The 26500-nt window shown below is 45.5% G+C and overlaps 1 protein-coding gene across 3 annotated transcripts in view; it reads left to right on the top strand.

Moving 5' to 3' along the window:
• Window positions 1-26500, top strand: part of HNRNPLL (heterogeneous nuclear ribonucleoprotein L like) — a 253232-nt gene that overhangs the window by 3578 nt on the left and 223154 nt on the right. For 2 of the 3 annotated variants that reach the window (XM_056567440.1, XM_056567441.1), the window contains exon 1: window positions 16130-16929. The exons of the other annotated variant lie outside the window; for it this stretch is intronic. In XM_056567440.1, the coding sequence (XP_056423415.1) occupies window positions 16756-16929 (174 nt within the window). In that variant the 5' untranslated portion in view covers window positions 16130-16755. Of the gene's footprint in view, window positions 1-16129; window positions 16930-26500 lie in introns of those variants that run through there. 3 annotated transcript variants of the gene reach the window in all.

Raw genomic sequence — 26500 nt, 5'->3', positions numbered from 1 at the left:
AGATAAGCTGCTATGACATCACAACTTGTGTAAGATAAGCTGCTGTGACATCACAACTTGTGTAAGATAAGCTGCTATGACATCACAACTTGTGTAAGATAAGCTGCTGTGATATCACAACTTGTGTAAAATAAAATGCTGTGACATCCCAACTTGTGTGAGATAAGCTGCTATGACATCACAACTTGTGTGAGATAAGCTGCTATGACATCGCAACTTGTGTAAGATAAGCTGCTATGACATCACACCTTTTGTAAGATAAGCTGCTATGACATCACAACTTGTGTAAGATAAGCTGCTGTGACATCACAACTTGTGTAAGATAAGCTGCTGTGACATCTCAACTTGAGTAAGATAAGCTGCTGTGATATCACAACTTGTGTAAAATAAGCTGCTGTGATATCACAACTTGTGTAAGATAAGCTGCTGTGATATCACAACTTGTGTAAAATAAGCTGCTGTGATATCACAACTTGTGTAAAATAAGCTGCTGTGATATCACACCTTGTGTAAGATAAGCTGCTGTGATATCACAACTTGTGTAAAATAAGCTGCTGTGACATCACAACTTGTGTAAAATAAGCTGCTGTGATAACACAACTTGTGTAAAATAAGCTGCTGTGACATCACAACTTGTGTAAAATAAGCTGCTGTGATATCACAACTCGTGTAAAATAAGCTGCTATAACATCACAACTTGTGTAAGATAAGCTGCTATGACATCACAACTTGTGTAAGATAAGCTGCTGTGATATCACAACTTGTGTAAAATAAGCTGCTGTGATATCACAACTTGTGTAAAATAAGCTGCTGTGATATCACAACTTGTGTAAGATAAGCTGCTATGACATCACAACTTGTGTAAGATAAGCTGCTGTGATAACACAACTTGTGTAAAATAAGCTGCTGTGACATCACAACTTGTGTAAGATAAGCTGCTGTGACATCACAACTTGTGTAAGATAAGCTGCTGTGATATCACAACTTGTGTAAAATAAGCTGCTGTGACATCACAACTTGTGTAAGATAAGCTGCTGTGATATCACAACTTGTGTAAAATAAGCTGCTGTGACATCACAACTTGTGTAAGATAAGCAGCTGTGATATCACAACTTGTGTAAAATAAGCTGCTGTGATATCACAACTTGTGTAAAATAAGCTGCTGTGACATCACAACTTGTGTAAAATAAGCTGCTGTGATATCACAACTTGTGTAAAATAAGCTGCTGAGAGATCACAACTTGTGTAAAATAAGCTGCTATGACATCACAACTTGTGTAAGATAAGCTGCTATGACATCACAACTTGTGTAAAATAAGCTGCTGTGATATCACAACTTGTGTAAGATAAGCTGACGTGATATCACAACTTGTGTAAGATAAGCTGACGTGATATCACAACTTGTGTAAGATAAGCTGCTGTGCTATCACAACTTGTGTAAGATAAGCTGCTGTGATATCACAACTTGGTGTGAGTGTAATATGCTGCTGTGACATCACAACTTGTGTAAGATAAGCTGCTATGACATCACAACTTGTGTAAGATAAGCTGCTGTGACATCACAACTTGTGTAAGATAAGCTGCTATGACATCACAACTTGTGTAAGATAAGCTGCTGTGATATCACAACTTGTGTAAAATAAAATGCTGTGACATCCCAACTTGTGTGAGATAAGCTGCTATGACATCACAACTTGTGTGAGATAAGCTGCTATGACATCACAACTTGTGTAAGATAAGCTGCTATGACATCACACCTTTTGTAAGATAAGCTGCTATGACATCACAACTTGTGTAAGATAAGCTGCTGTGACATCACAACTTGTGTAAGATAAGCTGCTGTGACATCTCAACTTGAGTAAGATAAGCTGCTGTGATATCACAACTTGTGTAAAATAAGCTGCTGTGATATCACAACTTGTGTAAGATAAGCTGCTGTGATATCACAACTTGTGTAAAATAAGCTGCTGTGATATCACAACTTGTGTAAAATAAGCTGCTGTGATATCACACCTTGTGTAAGATAAGCTGCTGTGATATCACAACTTGTGTAAAATAAGCTGCTGTGACATCACAACTTGTGTAAAATAAGCTGCTGTGATAACACAACTTGTGTAAAATAAGCTGCTGTGACATCACAACTTGTGTAAAATAAGCTGCTGTGATATCACAACTCGTGTAAAATAAGCTGCTATAACATCACAACTTGTGTAAGATAAGCTGCTATGACATCACAACTTGTGTAAGATAAGCTGCTGTGATATCACAACTTGTGTAAAATAAGCTGCTGTGATATCACAACTTGTGTAAAATAAGCTGCTGTGATATCACAACTTGTGTAAGATAAGCTGCTATGACATCACAACTTGTGTAAGATAAGCTGCTGTGATAACACAACTTGTGTAAAATAAGCTGCTGTGACATCACAACTTGTGTAAAATAAGCTGCTGTGATATCACAACTCGTGTAAAATAAGCTGCTATAACATCACAACTTATGTAAGATAAGCTGCTACGACATCACAACTAGTGTAAGATAAGCTGATGTGATATCACAACTTGTGTAAAATAAGCTGCTGTGATATCACAACTTGTGTAAGATAAGCTGCTGTGACATCACAACTTGTGTAAAATAAGCTGCTGTGATATCACAACTTGTGTAAAATAAGCTGCCGTGACATCACAACTTGTGTAAGATAAGCTGCTCTGATATCACAACTTGTGTAAGATAAGCTGCCCTGATATCACAACTTGTGTAAGATAAGCTGCCGTGACATCACAACTTGCGTAAGATAAGCTGCTATGACATCTCAACTTGTGTAAGATAAGCTGCTGTGACATCACAACTTGTGTAAGATAAGCTGCTGTGACATCACAACTTGTGTAAGATAAGCTGCTGTGACATCACAACTTGTGTAAGATAAGCTGCTGTGACATCACAACTTGTGTAAGATAAGCTGCTATGACATCTCAACTTGTGTAAAATAAGCTGCTGTGACATCACAACTTGTGTAAGATAAGCTGCTGTGATATCACAACTTGTGTAAAATAAGCTGCTGTGATATCACAGCTTGTGTAAGATAAGCTGCTGTGATATCACAACTTGTGTAAAATAAGTTGCTGTGACATCACAACTTGTGTAAGATAAGCTGCTGTGATATCACAACTTGTGTAAAATAAGCTGCTGTGACATCACAACTTGTGTAAGATAAGCTGCTGTGATATCACAACTGTTACGCCGAGCGCTCCGGGTCCCCGCTCCTCCCCGGAGCGCTCGCTACACTCTCGCTACTGCAGCGCTCCGGTCAGATCCACTGACCCGGTGCGCTGCGATACCGCCTCCAGCCGGGATGCGATTCGCGATGCGGGTGGCGCCCGCTCGCGATGCGCACCCCGGCTCCCGTACCTGACTCGCTCTCCGTCGGTCCTGTCCCGGCGCGCGCGGCCCCGCTCCCTAGGGCGCGCGCGCGCCGGGTCTCTGCGATTTAAAGGGCCACTGCGCCGCTGATTGGCGCAAGTGGTTCTAATTAGTGTGTTCACCTGTGCACTCCCTATGTATACCTCACTTCCCCTGCACTCCCTCGCCGGATCTTGTTGCCATTGTGCCAGTGAAAGCGTTTCCTTGTGTGTTCCTAGCCTGTGTTCCAGACCTCCTGCCGTTGCCCCTGACTACGATCCTTGCTGCCTGCCCCGACCTTCTGCTACGTCCGACCTTGCTTCTGTCTACTCCCTTGTACCGCACCTATCTTCAGCAGTCAGAGAGGTTGAGCCGTTGCTAGTGGATACGACCTGGTCACTACCGCCGCAGCAAGACCATCCCGCTTTGCGGCGGGCTCTGGTGAAAACCAGTAGTGACTTAGAACCGGTCCACTAGCACGGTCCACGCCAATCCCTCTCTGGCACAGAGGATCCACCTCCTGCCAGCCGGCATCGTGACAGTAGATCCGGCCATGGATCCCGCTGAAGTCCCTCTGCCAGTTGTCGCCGACCTCACCACGGTGGTCGCCCAGCAGTCACAACAGATAGCGCAACATGGCCACCAGCTGTCTCAACTGACCGTGATGCTACAGCAGCTACTACCACAGCTTCAGCAATCATCTCCTCCGCCAGCTCCTGCACCTCCTCCGCAGCGAGTGGCCGCTTCAGGCCTACGACTATCCTTGCCGGATAAATTTGATGGGGACTCTAAATTTTGCCGTGGCTTTCTTTCTCAATGTTCCCTGCACTTGGAGATGATGTCGGACCAGTTTCCTACTGAAAGGTCTAAGGTGGCTTTTGTAGTCAGCCTTCTGTCTGGAAAAGCTCTGTCATGGGCCACACCGCTCTGGGACCGCAATGACCCCGTCACTGCCTCTGTACACTCCTTCTTCTCGGAAATTCGAAGTGTCTTTGAGGAACCTGCCCGAGCCTCTTCTGCTGAGACTGCCCTGTTGAACCTGGTCCAGGGTAATTCTTCCGTTGGCGAGTACGCCGTACAATTCCGTACTCTTGCTTCTGAACTATCCTGGAATAATGAGGCCCTCTGCGCGACCTTTAAAAAAGGCCTATCCAGCAACATTAAAGATGTTCTGGCCGCACGAGAAATCCCTGCTAACCTACATGAACTCATTCATCTAGCCACTCGCATTGACATGCGTTTTTCCGAAAGGCGTCAGAAGCTCCGCCAGGATATGGACTTTGTTCGCACGAGGCGTTTTTTCTCCCCGGCTCCTCTCTCCTCTGGTCCCCTGCAATCCGTTCCTGTGCCTCCCGCCGTGGAGGCTATGCAGGTCGACCGGTCTCGCCTGACACCTCAAGAGGGGACACGACGCCGCATGGAGAATCTCTGCCTGTACTGTGCCGGTACCGAACACTTCCTGAAGGATTGTCCTATCCGTCCTCCCCGCCTGGAAAGACGTACGCTGACTCCGCACAAAGGTGAGACAGTCCTTGATGTCAACTCTGCTTCTCCACGTCTTACTGTGCCTGTGCGGATATCTGCCTCTACCTTCTCCTTCTCTACTATGGCCTTCTTGGATTCCGGATCTGCAGGAAATTTTATTTTGGCCTCTCTCATCAACAGGTTCAACATCCCGGTGACCAGTCTCGCCAGACCCCTCTACATCAATTGTGTTAACAATGAAAGATTGGACTGTACCATACGTTTCCGCACGGAGCCCCTCCTAATGTGCATCGGACCTCATCACGAGAAAATTGAGTTTTTGGTCCTCCCCAATTGCACTTCCGAAATTCTCCTCGGACTACCCTGGCTTCAACACCATTCCCCAACCCTGGATTGGTCCACTGGGGAGATCAAGAGTTGGGGTTCCTCTTGTTTCAAGGACTGCCTTAAACCGGTTCCCAGTTCTCCTTGCCGTGACCCTGTGGTTCCCCCTGTAACCGGTCTCCCTAAGGCCTATATGGACTTTGCGGATGTTTTTTGCAAAAAACAAGCTGAGACTCTACCTCCTCACAGGCCTTATGACTGTCCTATTGACCTCCTCCCGGGCACTACTCCACCCCGGGGCAGAATTTATCCTCTCTCTGCCCCAGAGACTCTTGCTATGTCTGAGTACATCCAGGAAAATTTAAAAAAGGGCTTTATACGCAAATCCTCCTCTCCTGCCGGAGCCGGATTTTTCTTTGTGTCCAAAAAAGATGGCTCCCTACGTCCTTGCATTGACTACCGCGGCCTTAATAAAATCACGGTAAAGAACCGCTACCCCCTACCTCTCATCTCTGAACTCTTTGATCGCCTCCAAGGTGCCCACATCTTTACCAAACTGGACTTAAGAGGTGCTTATAATCTCATCCGCATCAGAGAGGGGGATGAATGGAAAACGGCATTTAACACTAGAGATGGACACTTTGAGTATCTGGTCATGCCCTTTGGCCTGTGCAACGCCCCTGCCGTCTTCCAAGACTTTGTTAATGAAATTTTTCGTGATCTCTTATATTCCTGTGTTGTTGTGTATCTGGACGATATCCTGATTTTTTCTGCCAACCTAGAAGAACACCGCCAGCATGTCCGCATGGTTCTTCAGAGACTTCGTGACAATCAACTTTATGCCAAAATGGAGAAATGTCTGTTTGAATGTCAATCTCTTCCTTTCCTAGGATACTTGGTCTCTGGCCAGGGACTACAAATGGATCCAGACAAACTCTCTGCCGTCTTAGATTGGCCACGCCCCTCCGGACTCCGTGCTATCCAACGTTTTTTGGGGTTCGCCAATTATTACAGACAATTTATTCCACATTTTTCTACCATTGTGGCTCCTATCGTGGCTTTAACCAAAAAGAATGCCAATCCTAAGTCATGGCCTCCTCAAGCGGAAGACGCCTTTAAACAGCTCAAGTCTGCCTTTTCTTCGGCTCCCGTGCTCTCCAGACCTGACCCATCTAAACCCTTCCTATTGGAGGTTGATGCCTCCTCAGTAGGAGCTGGAGCGGTCCTTCTACAAAAAAATTCTTCCGGGCATGCTGTTACTTGTGGTTTTTTTTCTAGGACCTTATCTCCGGCGGAGAGGAACTACTCCATCGGGGATCGAGAGTTACTAGCCATTAAATTAGCACTTGAGGAATGGAGGCATCTGCTGGAGGGATCAAGATTTCCAGTTATTATTTACACCGATCACAAGAACCTCTCCTATCTCCAGTCTGCCCAACGGCTGAATCCTCGCCAGGCCAGGTGGTCTCTGTTCTTTGCCCGATTTAATTTTGAAATTCACTTTCGGCCTGCCGATAAGAACATTAGGGCCGATGCTCTCTCTCGTTCCTCGGATGCCTAGGAAGTAGAGCTCTCTCCGCAACACATCATTCCTCCTGACTGCCTGATCTCCACTTCTCCAGCCTCCATCAGGCAAACTCCTCCAGGGAAGGCCTTCGTCTCTCCACGCCAACGCCTCGGAATCCTCAAATGGGGTCACTCCTCCCATCTCGCAGGTCATGCGGGCATCAAGAAATCCGTGCAACTCATCTCTCGTTTCTATTGGTGGCCGACTCTGGAGACGGATGTTGTGGATTTTGTGCGAGCCTGCACTGTCTGTGCCCGGGATAAGACTCCTCGCCAGAAGCCCGCTGGTCTTCTTCATCCTCTGCCTGTCCCCGAACAGCCTTGGTCTTTGATTGGTATGGACTTTATTACAGACTTACCCCCATCCCGTGGCAACACTGTTGTTTGGGTGGTCGTTGATCGATTCTCCAAGATGGCACATTTCATCCCTCTTCCTGGTCTTCCTTCAGCGCCTCAGTTGGCAAAACAATTTTTTCTACACATTTTTCGTCTTCACGGGTTGCCCACGCAGATCGTCCCGGACAGAGGCGTCCAATTCGTGTCAAAATTCTGGAGGGCTCTCTGTAAACAACTCAAGATTAAATTAAACTTTTCTTCTGCCTATCATCCTCAATCCAATGGGCAAGTAGAAAGAATTAACCAGGTCCTGGGTGATTATTTACGGCATTTTGTTTCCTCCCGCCAGGATGACTGGGCAGATCTTCTACCATGGGCCGAATTCTTGTATAACTTCAGAGTCTCTGAATCTTCCTCCAAATCCCCATTTTTCGTGGTGTACGGCCGTCACCCTCTTCCCCCCCTCCCTACTCCCTTGCCCTCTGGTTTGCCCGCTGTGGATGAAATATCTCGTGATCTTTCCACCATATGGAAAGAGACCCAAAATTCTCTCTTACAGGCTTCATCACGCATGAAGAAGTTTGCTGATAAGAAAAGAAGAGCTCCCCCCATTTTTTCTCCTGGAGACAAGGTATGGCTCTCCGCTAAATATGTCCGCTTCCGTGTCCCTAGCTACAAATTGGGACCACGCTATCTTGGTCCTTTCAAAATTTTGTGCCAGATTAATCCTGTCTCTTACAAACTTCTTCTTCCTCCTTCTCTTCGTATTCCTAATGCCTTTCACGTTTCTCTTCTTAAACCACTCATCATCAACCGTTTCTCTCCCAAACTTGTTTCTCCCACTCCTGTTTCCGGCTCCTCGGACATCTTCTCCGTAAAGGAGATACTGGCCTCCAAGAAGGTCAGAGGGAAAACTTTTTTTTTGGTCGATTGGGAGGGTTGTGGTCCTGAAGAGAGATCCTGGGAACCTGAGGACAATATCCTAGACAAAAGTCTGCTCCTCAGGTTCTCAGGCTCTAAGAAGAGGGGGAGACCCAAGGGGGGGGGGTACTGTTACGCCGAGCGCTCCGGGTCCCCGCTCCTCCCCGGAGTGCTCGCTACACTCTCGCTACTGCAGCGCTCCGGTCAGATCCACTGACCCGGTGCGCTGCGATACCGCCTCCAGCCGGGATGCGATTCGCGATGCGGGTGGCGCCCGCTCGCGATGCGCACCCCGGCTCCCGTACCTGACTCGCTCTCCGTCGGTCCTGTCCCGGCGCGCGCGGCCCCGCTCCCTAGGGCGCGCGCGCGCCGGGTCTCTGCGATTTAAAGGGCCACTGCGCCGCTGATTGGCGCAAGTGGTTCTAATTAGTGTGTTCACCTGTGCACTCCCTATGTATACCTCACTTCCCCTGCACTCCCTCGCCGGATCTTGTTGCCATTGTGCCAGTGAAAGCGTTTCCTTGTGTGTTCCTAGCCTGTGTTCCAGACCTCCTGCCGTTGCCCCTGACTACGATCCTTGCTGCCTGCCCCGACCTTCTGCTACGTCCGACCTTGCTTCTGTCTACTCCCTTGTACCGCGCCTATCTTCAGCAGTCAGAGAGGTTGAGCCGTTGCTAGTGGATACGACCTGGTCACTACCGCCGCAGCAAGACCATCCCGCTTTGCGGCGGGCTCTGGTGAAAACCAGTAGTGACTTAGAACCGGTCCACTAGCACGGTCCACGCCAATCCCTCTCTGGCACAGAGGATCCACCTCCTGCCAGCCGGCATCGTGACAACAACTTGTGTAAAATAAGCTGCTGTGATATCACAACTTGTGTAAAATAAGCTGCTGTGACATCACAACTTGTGTAAAATAAGCTGCTGTGACATCACAACTTGTGTAAAATAAGCTGCTGAGAGATCACAACTTGTGTAAAATAAGCTGCTATGACATCACAACTTGTGTAAGATAAGCTGCTATGACATCACAACTTGTGTAAGATAAGCTGCTGTGATATCACAACTTGTGTAAAATAAGCTGCTGTGATATCACAACTTGTGTAAGATAAGCTGACGTGATATCACAACTTGTGTAAGATAAGCTGACGTGATATCAAAACTTGTGTAAGATAAGCTGCTGTGATATCACAACTTGTGTAAGATAAGCTGCTGTGATATCACAACTTGGTGTGAGTGTAATATGCTGCTGTGACATCACAACTTGTGTAAGATAAGCTGCTATGACATCACAACTTGTGTAAGATAAGCTGCTGTGACATCACAACTTGTGTAAGATAAGCTGCTATGACATCACAACTTGTGTAAGATAAGCTGCTGTGATATCACAACTTGTGTAAAATAAAATGCTGTGACATCCCAACTTGTGTGAGATAAGCTGCTATGACATCACAACTTGTGTGAGATAAGCTGCTATGACATCACAACTTGTGTAAGATAAGCTGCTATGACATCACAACTTTTGTAAGATAAGCTGCTATGACATCACAACTTGTGTAAGATAAGCTGCTGTGACATCACAACTTGTGTAAAATAAGCTGTGATATCACAACTTGAGTAAAATAAGCTGCTATGACATCACAACTTGTGTGAGATAAGCTGCTACGACATCACAACTTGTGTAAAATAAGCTGCTGTGACATCACAACTTGTGTAAGATAAGCTGCTATGACATCACAACTTGTGTAAGATAAGCTGCTCTGATATCACAACTTGTGTAAGATAAGCTGCTGTGACATCACAACTTGTGTAAGATAAGCTGCCGTGACATCACAACTTGTGTAAGATAAGCTGCTCTGATATCACAACTTGTGTAAGATAAGCTGCCCTGATATCACAACTTGTGTAAGATAAGCTGCTGTGACATCACAACTTGTGTAAGATAAGCTGCTATGACATCTCAACTTGTGTAAGATAAGCTGCTGTGATATCACAACTTGTGTAAGATAAGCTGCTGTGACATCAAAACTTGTGTAAGATAAGCTGCTGTGACATCACAACTTGTGTAAGATAAGCTGCTGTGACATCACAACTTGTGTAAGATAAGCTGCTATGACATCTCAACTTGAGTAAGATAAGCTGCTGTGATATCACAACTTGTGTAAAATAAGCTGCTGTGATATCACAACTTGTGTAAGATAAGCTGCTGTGATATCACAACTTGTGTAAAATAAGCTGCTGTGATATCACAACTTGTGTAAGATAAGCTGCTGTGATATCACAACTTGTGTAAAATAAGCTGCTGTGACATCACAACTTGTGTAAAATAAGCTGCTGTGACATCACAACTTGTGTAAAATAAGCTGCTGTGATATCACACCTTGTGTAAGATAAGCTGCTGTGATATCACAACTTGTGTAAAATAAGCTGCTGTGATATCACAACTTGTGTAAGATAAGCTGCTGTGATATCACAACTTGTGTAAAATAAGCTGCTGTGATATCACAACTTGTGTAAGATAAGCTGCTGTGATATCACAACTTGTGTAAAATAAGCTGCTGTGACATCACAACTTGTGTAAGATAAGCTGCTGTGACATCACAACTTGTGTAAAATAAGCTGCTGTGATATCACATCCTTGTGTAAGATAAGCTGCTGTGATATCACAACTTGTGTAAAATAAGCTGCTGTGACATCACAACTTGTGTAAAATAAGCTGCTGTGATATCACAACTCGTGTAAAATAAGCTGCTATAACATCACAACTTGTGTAAGATAAGCTGCTGTGACATCACAACTTGTGTAAAATAAGCTGCTGTGATATCACAACTTGTGTAAGATAAGCTGCTATGACATCACAACTTGTGTAAGATAAGCTGCTGTGATATCACAACTTGTGTAAAATAAGCTGCTGTGATATCACAACTTGTGTAAGATAAGCTGCTGTGACATCACAACTTGTGTAACATAAGCTGCTGTGACATCACAACCTAGTGTGAGTGTAGTATGCTGCTGTGATATCACAACTTGTGTAAGATAAGCTGCTGTGACATCACAACCTAGTGTGAGTGTAGTATGCTGCTGTGATATCACAACTTGTGTAAGATAAGCTGCTGTGATATCACAACTTGTGTAAGATAAGCTGCTGTGACATCACAACCTAGTGTGAGTGTAGTATGCTGCTGTGACATCACAACCTGGTGTGAGTGTAGTATGCCGCTGTGACATCACAACCTGGTGTGAGTGTAGTATGCTGCTGTGACATCACAACCTAGTGTGAGTGTAGTATGCCGCTGTGACATCACAACCTAGTGTGAGTGTAGTATGCCGCTGTGACATCACAACCTGGTGTGAGTGTAGTATGCTGCTGTGACATCACAACCTAGTGTGAGTGTAGTATGCCGCTGTGACATCACAACCTGGTGTGAGTGTAGTATGCTGCTGTGACATCACAACCTGGTGTGAGTGCAGTATGCCGCTGTGACATCACAACCTGGTGTGAGTGTAGTATGCCGCTGTGACATCACAACCTAGTGTGAGTGTAGTATGCTGCTGTGACATCACAACCTGGTGTGAGTGTAGTATGCTGCTGTGACATCACAACCTAGTGTGAGTGTAGTATGCCGCTGTGACATCACAACCTGGTGTGAGTGTAGTATGCTGCTGTGACATCACAACCTAGTGTGAGTGTAGTATGCCGCTGTGACATCACAACCTAGTGTGAGTGTAGTATGCCGCTGTGACATCACAACCTGGTGTGAGTGTAGTATGCTGCCGTGACATCACAACCTAGTGTGAGTGTAGTATGCTGCCGTGACATCACAACCTAGTGTGAGTGTAGTATGCTGCCGTGACATCACAACCTAGTGTGAGTGTAGTATGCTGCCGTGACATCACAACCTGGTGTGAGTGTAGTATGCTGCTGTGACATCACAACCTAGTGTGAGTGTAGTATGCTGCTGTGACATCACAACCTGGTGTGAGTGTAGTATGCTGCTGTGACATCACAACCTGGTGTGAGTGTAGTATGCTGCTGTGACATCACAACCTAGTGTGAGTGTAGTATGCTGCTGTGACATCACAACCTAGTGTGAGTGTAGTATGCTGCTGTGACATCACAACCTAGTGTGAGTGTAGTATGCTGCTGTGACATCACAACCTAGTGTGAGTGTAGTATGCCGCTGTGACATCACAACCAAGTGTGAGTGTAGTATGCTGCTGTGACATCACAACCTAGTGTGAGTGTAGTATGCTGCTGTGACATCACAACCTGGTGTGAGTGTAGTATGCTGCTGTGACATCACAACCTGGTGTGAGTGTAGTATGCTGCTGTGACATCACAACCTGGTGTGAGTGTAGTATGCTGCTGTGACATCGCAACCTAGTGTGAGTGTAGTATGCTGCTGTGACATCACAACCTAGTGTGAGTGTAGTATGCTGCTGTGACATCACAACCTGGTGTGAGTGTAGTATGCCGCTGTGACATCACAACCAAGTGTGAGTGTAGTATGCTGCTGTGACATCACAACCTAGTGTGAGTGTAGTATGCTGCTGTGACATCACAACCTAGTGTCAGTGTAGTATGCTGCTGTGACATCACAACCTAGTGTGAGTGTAGTATGCCGCTGTGACATCACAACCTAGTGTGAGTGTAGTATGCCGCTGTGACATCACAACCTAGTGTCAGTGTAGTATGCCGCTGTGACATCACAACCTAGTGTCAGTGTAGTATGCCGCTGTGACATCACAACCTAGTGTGAGTGTAGTATGCGGCTGTGACATCACAACCTAGTGTGAGTGTAGTATGCGGCTGTGACATCACAACCTAGTGTGAGTGTAGTATGCGGCTGTGACATCACAACCTGGTGTGAGTGTAGTATGCCGCTGTGACATCACAACCTAGTGTGAGTGTAGTATGCCGCTGTGACATCACAACCTGGTGTGAGTGTAGTATGCTGCTGTGACATCACAACCTAGTGTGAGTGTAGTATGCTGCTGTGACATCACAACCTGGTGTGAGTGTAGTATGCTGCTGTGACATCACAACCTGGTGTGAATGTAGTATGCGGCTGTGACATCACAACCTAGTGTGAGTGTAGTATGCTGCTGTGACATCACAACCTAGTGTGAGTGTAGTATGCTGCTGTGACATCACAACCTAGTGTGAGTGCAGTATGCCGCTGTGACATCACAACCTGGTGTGAGTGTAGTATGCTGCTGTGACATCACAACCTGGTGTGAGTGTAGTATGCTGCTGTGACATCACAACCTGGTGTGAATGTAGTATGCGGCTGTGACATCACAACCTAGTGTGAGTGTAGTATGCTGCTGTGACATCACAACCTAGTGTGAGTGCAGTATGCCGCTGTGACATCACAACCTGGTGTGAGTGTAGTATGCTGCTGTGACATCACAACCTGGTGTGAGTGTAGTATGCTGCTGTGACATCACAACCTGGTGTGAATGTAGTATGCGGCTGTGACATCACAACCTAGTGTGAGTGTAGTATGCTGCTGTGACATCACAACCTAGTGTGAGTGCAGTATGCCGCTGTGACATCACAACCTGGTGTGAGTGTAGTATGCCGCTGTGACATCACAACCTGGTGTGAGTGTAGTATGCTGCTGTGACATCACAACCTGGTGTGAATGTAGTATGCGGCTGTGACATCACAACCTAGTGTGAGTGTAGTATGCTGCTGTGACATCACAACCTAGTGTGAGTGTAGTATGCTGCTGTGACATCACAACCTGGTGTGAGTGTAGTATGCTGCTGTGACATCACAACCTAGTGTGAGTGTAGTATGCCGCTGTGACATCACAACCTAGTGTGAGTGTAGTATGCCGCTGTGACATCACAACCTAGTGTGAGTGTAGTATGCTGCTGTGACATCACAACCTAGTGTGAGTGTAGTATGCGGCTGTGACATCACAACCTAGTGTGAGTGTAGTATGCTGCTGTGACATCACAACCTGGTGTGAGTGTAGTATGCTGCTGTGACATCACAACCTGGTGTGAGTGTAGTATGCTGCTGTGACATCACAACCTAGTGTGAGTGTAGTATGCTGCTGTGACATCACAACCTAGTGTGAGTGTAGTATGCTGCTGTGACATCACAACCTAGTGTGAGTGTAGTATGCCGCTGTGACATCACAACCTAGTGTGAGTGTAGTATGCGGCTGTGACATCACAACCTAGTGTGAGTGTAGTATGCGGCTGTGACATCACAACCTAGTGTGAGTGTAGTATGCTGCTGTGACATCACAACCTAGTGTCAGTGTAGTATGCTGCTGTGACATCACAACCTGGTGTGAGTGTAGTATGCTGCTGTGACATCACAACCTGGTGTGAGTGTAGTATGCTGCTGTGACATCACAACCTGGTGTGAATGTAGTATGCGGCTGTGACATCACAACCTAGTGTGAGTGTAGTATGCTGCTGTGACATCACAACCTAGTGTGAGTGCAGTATGCCGCTGTGACATCACAACCTGGTGTGAGTGTAGTATGCTGCTGTGACATCACAACCTGGTGTGAGTGTAGTATGCTGCTGTGACATCACAACCTGGTGTGAATGTAGTATGCGGCTGTGACATCACAACCTAGTGTGAGTGTAGTATGCTGCTGTGACATCACAACCTAGTGTGAGTGTAGTATGCTGCTGTGACATCACAACCTGGTGTGAGTGTAGTATGCTGCTGTGACATCACAACCTAGTGTGAGTGTAGTATGCTGCTGTGACATCACAACCTAGTGTGAGTGTAGTATGCCGCTGTGACATCACAACCTAGTGTGAGTGTAGTATGCGGCTGTGACATCACAACCTAGTGTGAGTGTAGTATGCTGCTGTGACATCACAACCTGGTGTGAGTGTAGTATGCTGCTGTGACATCACAACCTGGTGTGAGTGTAGTATGCTGCTGTGACATCACAACCTAGTGTGAGTGTAGTATGCTGCTGTGACATCACAACCTAGTGTGAGTGTAGTATGCTGCTGTGACATCACAACCTAGTGTGAGTGTAGTATGGGGCTGTGACATCACAACCTAGTGTGAGTGTAGTATGCCGCTGTGACATCACAACCTAGTGTGAGTGTAGTATGCTGCTGTGACATCACAACCTGGTGTGAGTGTAGTATGCTGCTGTGACATCACAACCTAGTGTGAGTGTAGTATGCGGCTGTGACATCACAACCTGGTGTGAGTGTAGTATGCTGCTGTGACATCACAACCTGGTGTGAGTGTAGTATGCGGCTGTGACATCACAACCTAGTGTGAGTGTAGTATGCGGCTGTGACATCACAACCTGGTGTGAGTGTAGTATGCTGCTGTGACATCACAACCTGGTGTGAGTGTAGTATGCGGCTGTGACATCACAACCTAGTGTGAGTGTAGTATGCGGCTGTGACATCACAACCTGGTGTGAGTGTAGTATGCTGCTGTGACATCACAACCTGGTGTGAGTGTAGTATGCTGCTGTGACATCACAACCTAGTGTGAGTGTAGTATGCTGCTGTGACATCACAACCTAGTGTGAGTGTAGTATGCCGCTGTGACATCACAACCTAGTGTGAGTGTAGTATGCCGCTGTGACATCACAACCTAGTGTGAGTGTAGTATGCCGCTGTGACATCACAACCTGGTGTGAGTGTAGTATGCTGCTGTGACATCACAACCTAGTGTGAGTGTAGTATGCTGCTGTGACATCACAACCTAGTGTGAGTGTAGTATGCCGCTGTGACATCACAACCTAGTGTGAGTGTAGTATGCGGCTGTGACATCACAACCTGGTGTGAGTGTAGTATGCTGCTGTGACATCACAACCTGGTGTGAGTGTAGTATGCGGCTGTGACATCACAACCTAGTGTGAGTGTAGTATGCGGCTGTGACATCACAACCTGGTGTGAGTGTAGTATGCTGCTGTGACATCACAACCTGGTGTGAGTGTAGTATGCTGCTGTGACATCACAACCTGGTGTGAGTGTAGTATGCTGCTGTGACATCACAACCTAGTGTGAGTGTAGTATGCTGCTGTGACATCACAACCTAGTGTGAGTGTAGTATGCTGCTGTGACATCACAACCTAGTGTGAGTGTAGTATGCTGCTGTGACATACCTAGCGTCAATCAGGTACACTGCTGACATGACACATGGGTTTTAGCTGCTGTTCGCTTTCTATTACTGTTACATATCAGCCAACAGTCCTTTCTTCGCTCGTATTATGTAGCCTGTGCGCTTTTCAGTACCGACAGTTAGCGCTTTCTGTCAGGATCCAGCTGCCATAACCCATAACACACACAAGGGGCGATACACAATCCCTTAGAAGAAGAGAGATGACAGTCCACGAACTCCCAGTCGCTACTTTCCTCCAAATGCGCTGTCTTAGCATCACATGACCGTATCATGTGACCTCGTGACCACCCCCGCCTCCTGGGAGTCCATACACACCACTATCCGTTACCTTACACCTAGCAGTGAGAACTAAACATGATCGCCATAGCAACAAGCCTTCCAATAGCATAAGCTTGTCAGTGGGCGTGGCTCTCACCCTCCAGCTCCGCCCCGTGGGGCCGCTGGCGCTGAGAGACACGCGCACTATGCTTATAATTCCAAAATGGGGAAGGCATACAGCTGACAGGCCACGCCCATTCTGTTAGGCCCGCCCCTCTCCCGGTTGGATGGACGGTGAGTGTGTAGTGTCAGTCAGTGCGGGACAAAGGCGCCGCAGTCATGTCGTCTTCTTCATCCTCTGAGCAGAACGAGGAGGGCGAATACGAGAGTCAGCCCAAGAGGCTGAAGAGCAACCAGGAGGACGGGGAGCTGGACTATACCTCAGAGGAGCAGGACGAGTCCTATACCACCACCACCACAGAGGGCGCTGCTCGGGACTCAGCCAGCCATGGGGTAATATAGACGTGTGTTCTGCTGTGTACTGGGGTGCAGGGTAACATCTGCCTGCATTGGTGTCAGTGCTGAACATGGACTATGGCATTCTGCACGTTACACAGACATATATATATATTTACTATGGGGAGATCTATCGAAACCTGTCCAGAGGAAAAGTTGACCAGTTGCCCATAGCATCAAATCAGAGTGCATCTTTTATTTTTAACCCCTTAAGGACTCAGCGTTTTTCCGTTTTTGCACTTTCGTTTTTTCCTCCTTACCTTTTTAAAAATCATAACCCTCTCAATTTTCCACCTAAAAATCCATATTATGGCTTATTTTTTGCGTTGCCAATTCTACTTTGCAGTGACATTAGTCATTTTACCCAAAAATGCACGGCGAAACGGAAAAAAAAATCATTGTGCGACAAAATCGAAGAAAAAACGCCATTTTGTAAATTTTGGGGGCTTCCCTTTCTACGCAGTGCATATTTCGGTAAAAATGACACCTTATCATTATTCTGTAGGTCCATACGGTTAAAATGATACCCTACTTATATAGGTTTGATTTTGTCGCACTTCTGGAAAAAAATCATATCTACATGCAGGAAAATTTATACGTTTAAAAATGTCATCTTCTGACCCCTATAACTTTTTTTATTTTTCCACGTACAGGGCGGTATGAGGGCTCATTTTTTGCGCCGTAATCTGACGTTTTTATCGGTATGATTTTTGTTTTGATCGGACTTTTTGATCACTTTTTATTCATTTTTTGATGGTATAAAAAGTGACCAAAATACGCTTTTTTGGACTTTGGAATTTGTTTGCGCGTGCGCCATTGACCGTACGGTTTAATTAATGATATATTTTTATAGTTCGGCCATTTACGCACGCGGCGATACCACATATGTTTATTTATTTTTTTACACTGTTTTATTTTTTTTATGGGAAAAGGGGGGTGATTCAAACTTTTATTAGGGAAGGGGTTAAATGACCTTTATTAACACTTTTTTTTTTTAAACATTTTTTTTTTGCAGTGTTATAGGTCCCATAGGGACCTATAACACTGCACACACTGATCTTTTACACAGATCACAGGCGTGTATTAACACGCCTGTGATCAGTGTTATCGGCGCTTGACTGCTCCTGCCTGGATCTCAGGCACGGAGCAGTCATTCGCCAATCGAACACTGAGGAGGCAGGTAAGGGCCCTCCCGGTGTCCGGTCAGCTGTTCGGGACGCCGCGATTTCACCGCGGCGCTCCCGAACAGCCCGACTGAGCAGCCGGGTCACTTTCACTTTCACTTTAGAAGCGGCGGTCAGCTTTGACCGCCGCTTCTAAAGGATTAATACCGCACATCGCCGCGATCAGCGATGTGTGGTATTAGCCGCGGGTCCCGGCCGTTGATGAGCGCCGGGACCGACGCGATATGATGCGGGATGTCGGCGTAATCCCGCTTCATATCGCGGGAGCCGGCGCAAGACGTAAATATACGTCCTGCGTCGTTAAGGGGTTAAGAGGCATTTAACCCCTTCAGGACGGAGCCCATTTTGGCCTTAAGGACCGGAGCGTTTTTTGCACATCTGACCACTTTAAACATTAATAACTCTGGAATGCTTTTAGTTATCAATCTGATTCCGAGATTGTTTTTTCGTGACATATTCTACTTTAACATAGTGGTAAATTTTTGTCGATACTTGCATCCTTTCTTGGTGAAAAATCCGTAAATTTGATGAAAAATGTGAAAATTTTGCATTTTTCTAACTTTGAAGCGCTCTGCTTGTAAGGAAAATGGCTATTACGAATACATTTTGTTTTTGGTTCACATATACAATATGTCTACTTTATGTTTGCATCATAAAATTGACGTGTTTTTACTTTTGGAAGACACCAGAGGGCTTCAACGGTCAGCAGCAATTTTCCGATTTTTCACAAAATTTACAAACTCAGTATTTTTCAGGGACCAGTTCAGGTTTGAAGTGGATTTGAAGGGTCTTCATATTAGAAATACCCCATAAATGACCCCATTATAAAAACTACACCCCCCAAAGTATTCAAATTGACATTCAGTCAGCGTTTTAACCCTTTAGGTGTTTCACACGAATAGCAGCAAAGTGAAGGAGAAAATTCACAATCTTCATTTTTTACACTTACATGTTCTTGTAGACCCAATTTTTGAATTTTTACAAGGGGTAAAAGGACAAAATTTTTACTTGTATTTGTAGCCCGATTTCTCTCGAGTAAGCACATACCTCATATGTCTATGTAAAGTGTTCGGCGGGCGCAGTAGAGGGCTCAGAAGGGAAGGAGCGACAAGGGGATTTTGGAGAGTACGTTTTTCTGAAATGGTTTTTGGGGGGCATGTTACATTTAGGAAGCCTTTATGGTGCCAGAACAGCAAAAAAAAAACCACATGGCATACCATTTTGGAAACTAGACCCCTCGTGGAATGTAACATGGGATAAAGTGAACCTTAATACCCCACAGGTGTTTCACGACTTTTGCAAATGTAAAAAAAAAAAAAAATTTTTTTTACCTAAAATGCTTGTTTTCCCAAACATTTTTTATTTTTAAAAAGGGTAATAGCAGAAAATACCCCTAAAAATTTGAAGCCCAATTTCTCCCGATTCAGAAAACACCCCATATGGGGGTGAAAAGTGCTCTGCTGGCGCACTACAGGTCTCGGAAGAGAAGGAGTCACATTTGGCTTTTTGAAAGCAAATTTTGCTCTGGGGGCATGCCGCATTTAGGAAGCCCCTATGGTGCCAGGACAGCAAAAAAAACCCCACATGGCATACCATTTTGGAAACTAGACCCCTCGGGGAACGTAACAAGGGGTTAAGTGAACCTTTATACCCCACAGGTGTTTCACGACTTTTGCATATGTAAAAAAAAAATTTTTTTTTAACCTAAAATGCTTGTTTTCCCAAAAATTTAACATTTTTAAAATGGGTAAAAGCAGAAAATACCCCCCAAAATTTGTAACACAATTTCTCCCGAGTACGGCGATACCCCATATGTGACCCTAAACTGTTGTCTTGAAATACGACAGGGCTCCAACGTGAGAGCGCCATGCGCATTTGAGGCCTAAATTAGGGACTTGCATAGGGGTATTCTACGCCAGTGATTCCCAAACAGGGTGCCTCCAGCTGTTGCAAAACTCCCAGCATGCCTGGACAGTCAACGGCTGTCCGACAATACTGGGAGTTGTTTTGCAACAGCTGGATGCTCCGTTTTGGAAACAGTGGCGTACCAGACGTTTTTCATTTTTATTGGGGAGGGGAGGGGGGCTGTGTAGGGGTATGTGTATATATAGTGTTTTTTTACTTTTTATTTAATTTTTTGTTAGTGTAGTGTAGTGTTTTTAGGGTACAGTCGCAAGGGCGGGGGTTCACAGTAGTTTCTCGCTGGCAATTTGAGCTGCAGCAGAAAGTTTGCGGCAGCTCAAATTTGCAGCCAGATACTTACTGTAATCCTCCGCCCATGTGAGTGTACCCTGTACGTTCACATTGGGGGGGACATCCAGCTGTTGCATAACTACAACTCCCAGCATGCCCGTTGGCTGTCGGTGACTGCTGAGAGTTGCAGTTTTGCAACAACTGTAGGCACACTGGTTATGTATCACTGAGTTTGTGACCTAACTCAGTGTTTCACAACCAGTGTGCCTCCAGCTGTTGCAAAACTACAACTCCCAGCATGTACGGTGCATGGTGTACGGTGACTGCTGAGAGTTGTAGTTTGCAACAGCTGGAGGCACACCGGTCGTGAAACACTGAGTTAGGTAAAAAAAAACTCTGAGTTTCACAACCAGTGTGCCTTCAGCTGTTGCAAAACTACAACTCTCAGCAGTCACCGACAGCCAACGGGCATGCTGGGAATTGTAGTTATGCAACCAGCAGATGCACCACTACAACTCCCAGCATGCACTTTAGCTGTTTGTGCAAGCTGGGAGTTGTAGTTATACAACAGCTGAAGGTACACTTTTCCATAGAAAGAATGTGCCTCCAGCTGTTGCAAAACCAGAAGTCCCAGCATGCCCATAAGGGAATGCTGGGAGTTGTGGTGGTCTGCCTCCTGCTGTTGCATAACTACAGCTTCCAGCATGCCCTCTTTGCATGCTGGGAGCTGTTGCTAAGCAACAGCAGGAGGCTGTCACTCGCCTCCAACGATCCAGACGCTGCAGGTCAGTCCCGCCGCCGCCGCTGCTCCTGGGGCCCCGATCCCAACATTAACGCCGGGGATCGGGGTCCCCAGCACCCGGGGTGCACGTCCCGCACCCGCTCACGCCCTCCAGAAGAGGGGCGGAGCGGGTGCGGGAGTGACACCCGCAGCAGGCGCCCTGATTGGTCGGCCGGTAATCCGGCCGACGAATCAGGGCGATCGTGAGGTGGCACCAGTGCCACCTCACCCCTGCAGGCTCTGGCTGTTCAGGGCCGTCAGAGACGGCCCCGAACAGCCAGTAATTCCGGGTCACTGGAGACCCGATTGACCCGGAATCGCCGCAGATCGCTGGACTGAATTGTCCAGCGATCTGCGGCGATCGCCGACCCCCCTGGGCGATATGCCGGGATGCCTGCTGAACGATTTCAGCAGGCATCCGGCTCCGGTCCCCAACCGGCTAGCGGTGGGGGCCGGAATTCCCACGGGCGTATGGATACGCCCTCGGTCCTGAAGAGGTTAAAAAAAATAAAAAAAATAAAAAAACATGGTTGCTATGGGCAACTGTAACACTTTTTCCTCTGCTCATGTTTTTCTAAATCACCCCCTTTGTGTGTGTGTGTGTGTGTGTGTGTGTGTGTGTGTGTGTGTGTGTGTGTATATATATATATATCTGTAGCTGGGAGAAGTGTGCAGCAGGACACTTCACTCCCTGGCTCAGCATTCGATCTGACTCATTGCATTATAAATCTAAGCAGCAGATTGAGTGAGGAGCAAGGGAGTAAAGTGTATCTAAACCAGGGTGCCTCCAGCTGTTGCAAAACTACAAATCCTATAATGCCCGGACAGCTAAAGGGCTAAAGGCATTCCCTCCAGGGACTCACGATCTTCTCTGGAATTGTTAACTATTTCTCTTCTTCATTCCATCCAGACTGGAACAAAGACTTCTTACAGCTATGTCTCAACTAGGTAGAGTTAGCTGCCCAGAGACCTTTGGGTCTTCACTTTCTATTCTAGCTCCAGATATTGTCACATTGTGCACCTAATATTACCACACACTGCCCCCCTGAATATTATATTACCACACACTGCGTCCCCTGAATATTATATTACCACACACTGCCCCCCTGAATATTATATTACCACACACTGCCCCCTGAATATTATATTACCACACACTGCCCCCCTGAATATTATATTACCACACACTGACCCCCTGAATATTATATTACCACACACTGCCCCCCTGAATATTATATTACCACACACTGCGTCCCCTGAATATTATATTACCACACACTGCGTCCCCTGAATATTATATTACCACACACTGCCCCCCTGAATATTATATTGCCACACACTGCCCCCCTGAATATTATATTACCACACACTGCCCCCCTGAATATTATATTACCACACACTGCCCCCCTGAATATTATATTACCACACACTGCCCCCCTGATTATCATATTACCACACACTGCCCCCCTGAATATTATATTACCACACACTGCCCCCCTGAATATTATATTGCCACACACTGCCCCCCTGAATATTATATTACCACACACTGCGTCCCCTGAATATTATATTACCACACACTGCGTCCCCTGAATATTATATTGCCACATACTGCGTCCCCTAAATATAATATTGACACAGTGTGCCCTGATCTCAATAGTTATGCCACTGTGCCCCTTTATACAATGAATGATGTCCTGGTACCCCATAATGAACTGTGCCACTGTCCTCAATGGACTGACAGATGCTGCCAGTCTATTGACCTGCTATGAGGAGGAGTGCACTGCTGTAGAAGCCACTGCTCACAGCATGTGCCAGAAGAGTTGCTCTAGAGCAGAGTTTCCCAATCGGGGTGTCTCTAACTGTTGCAAAACTACAACTACCAGCATGCCCAGACAGCCGAAGAGCCGCCTGGTCACCTACTTTCTAATAACTCCCTCTTCTTGACAACTGCTATTGTTAATATTTACTATGGCTGATCTTTGTGTATACAGGGATCCCTCAACTTACAATGGCCTCAACATACAATAGTTTCCACATACAATGGTCTTTTCTGAACCATTGTAACTTGAAACCAGACTCAACATACAATGCTATGGAATCTGCGAAACGTGTCAATGGCTGGAAGAACCGACCAATCCGAATGGATATTTCACTTGTAAAACCCCTGTATTCCTAAAGTGCATGCACTGACTGGTGTCTGGTAGCGCCCCCTACAGTACAGGGAGGTATTACATGTTCTGTACTCTTTACCTGTATTACTGAAGTGTATGCACTGACTGGTGTCTGGTAGCGCCCCCTACAGTACAGGGAGGTATTACATGTTCTGTACTCTTTACCTGTACCAGGGTTAGCTGCTCCTTTGGGCATCAGGTGAGGGCGGCTCAATTTTCCTTTTTTTTTTTTAGGACATTGACCCTGAAGAAGCTTCTGTCCTCTACATAGACCATTGTTTCCCAAAGAGGTTGCCTCCAGCTGTTGCAAAACTACAACTCCCAGCATGCCCGGACAGCCTTTGGCTGTCCGGGCATGCTGGGAGTTGTAGTTTTGCAACAGCTGGAGGCACCTGGTTGGAAAACACTGACATAGACAGTGATTTACAGCTCCCAGCAGATCTTTCTTACTTTTATATGTAAGGATTTGCTTTATCTGTATTAGTTATCTACTTGTTTTTCTTTAATCCTCACTTTTATCTATTTTTGGATGACATTTTGGGGGCTTCAGAACCAATTACCAGGTTTCTGGTCTCAACATACAATGGTTTCAACATACAATGGTCGTCCTGGAACCAATTAATATTGTAACTTGAGGGACCACTGTATACAGTATACACTTTTGTATGGGTACATCTTATTAACCCCTTAAGGACTCAGCCCATTTTGGCCTTAAGGACTCAGACAATTTAATTTTTACGTTTTCATTTTTTCCTCCTCGCCTTCTAAAAATCATAACTCTTTTATATTTTCATCCACAGACTAGTATGAGGGCTTGTTTTTTGCGCGACCAGTTGTCCTTTGTAATGACATCACTCATTATATCATAAAATGTATGGCGCAACCAAAAAACACTATTTTTGTGGGGAAATTTTAAAAAATACGCAATTTTGCTAATTTTGGAAGGTTTCGTTTTCACGCCGTACAATTTACAGTAAAAATGATGCGTGTTCTTTATTCTGAGGGTCAATATGATTAAAATGATACCCATTATTACATACTTTTATATTATTGTTGTGCTTAAAAAAAAATCACAAACTTTTTAACCAAATTAGTACGTTTATAATCCCTTTATTTTGATGACCTATAACTTTTTTATTTTTCCGTATAAGCGGCGGTATGGGGGCTCATTTTTTGCGCCATGATCTGTACTTTTTTTTGATACCACATTTGCATATAAAAAACTTTTAATACATTTTTTATAATTTTTTTAAAATAAAATGTATTAAAAAAAAGTAGCAATTTTGGACTTTTTTTTTTTTATTTTTTTTTTTTTACGTTCACGCCGTTCACCGTACGGGATCATTAACATTCAGACATTTACGCACGCGGCGATACCAAATATGTCTATAAAATTAATTTTTTACGCTTTTTGGGGGTAAAATAGGAAAAAACGGACGTTTTACTTTTTTATTAGGGGAGGGGATTTTTCACTTTTTTTTTTTTACTTTTACATTTAAAAAAAAAATTTTTTTTTACACTTGAATAGTGCCCATAGGGGACTATTCATAGCAATACCATGATTGCTAATACTGATCTGTTCTATGTATAGGACATAGAACAGATCAGTGTTATCGGTCATCTTCTGCTCTGGTCTGCTCGATCTCAGACCAGAGCAGAAGACGCCGGGAGCCGGACGGAGGAAGGTGAGGGGACCTCCGTGCGGCGTTCTGAATGATCGGATCCCCGCAGCAGCACTGCAGGCGATCCGATCGTTCATTTAAATCGCGCACTGCCGCAGATGCCGGGATCTGTATTGATCCCGGCACCTGAGGGGTTAATGGCGGACGCCCGCGAGATCGCGGGCGTCTGCCATTGCCGGCGAGTCCCTGGCTGCGATTAGCAGCCGGGATCAGCCGTGCATGAAACGGGCATCGCTCCGATGCCCGCGGTTATGCACAGGACGTAAATGTGCGTCCTGGTGCGTTAAGTACCACCGCACCAGGACGTACATTTACGTCCTGCGTCCTTAAGGGGTTAATACTGTCCACTTTCATTGGCGGTCTTTGCAACATACTTTTAAAATGTCACAAATTTTTTTTAGAATATGATAGGCGCAGTGTAGCAGATTCTAGATTGTAGACTGACCACACAGTGCCACTTAGGCGAAGTTCACTTTGCCTTGTGCTCTGGCCCGTTAAGGGCCCATTCGTCTCTTTTTTTTTTTTTTTTTTTTTGCGCCCAACGGCTCCATAAACTGGTTGGAGCACAACAGACTCCACTGGGTCCCAATGGATCCCATTGACTTGACTTTGGCAGGGATCTTGTAAGTGCGTGTAAAAAATAGTACATGCACTATTTATTTCTCCACTAAACTCCGTCATTGCGACATATTTGCTGATGGAGCTCCGTATAACTAGAGATGAGTGAAGTTACAGTGATTCAATTCGTCACAAACGCCTCGGCTCGGCAGTTGCTGACTTTAACCTGCATAAATTAGTTCAGCTTTAAGGTGCTCCTGTGGGCTGGAAAAGGTGGATACAGTCCTAGAAGACTCTCTCCTAGAACTTACCTGCAACGTTTTGTGAGAAATAAAATACAGGCTTAATGCTATAATAAATGCACGAGTTACAGTTCTCTAGCCACATAACTGTGTTACAACTACAGTATTTGATGTCCCATACAGTTTATAGAGTGTGACTTACTGATACATGTATGTAGTGTAATGATGCTCTATGGAGTATGAACATTCGGCATCCTCCACTGCATATGTTCTGGGCCTCTTACTGTGTGTCCACAGCTGGCACTTGCTGGGCACTACCCTATGTACATCACAAAAGCAATAGCTACAATGTATCAGCATCAACATTCTAGGATCCATCTGCTTTCAGTGAAGTAGTAATAATTTACACATTGTGGAAGTTAAAATAATAAGAAAAATATTAGATAACATCACTGTACAATCACATGTAGCTTAATAGGAATTTAATACAATTAAATGCAATTTGTGATTGTCATGACATTGCATGTTCATAAGCAATTTCATGAAATCCTATAGAAGTACATAGCACACTGATCTATTGTGATAAATCTCTCACAGTATAGCAGTAATGTTATCATCATGGAGCACTAGACATAGTGTACATTGTGTTATTTAATGTGTATGTGACATAATATGCATCTAGGACTTCTTTCACACTGCCGTTGCGCTCTGTTGAGAACGGCCGTTATATTTTGTTTCACGACCGTTATCTGGA

Source organism: Hyla sarda, chromosome 3, assembly GCF_029499605.1.
Source record: "Hyla sarda isolate aHylSar1 chromosome 3, aHylSar1.hap1, whole genome shotgun sequence".
NCBI lineage: Eukaryota > Metazoa > Chordata > Amphibia > Anura > Hylidae > Hyla > Hyla sarda.
The sequence above is the reverse complement of the archived record's forward strand: the minus strand, read 5'-3'. Positions and strand labels throughout refer to the sequence as shown.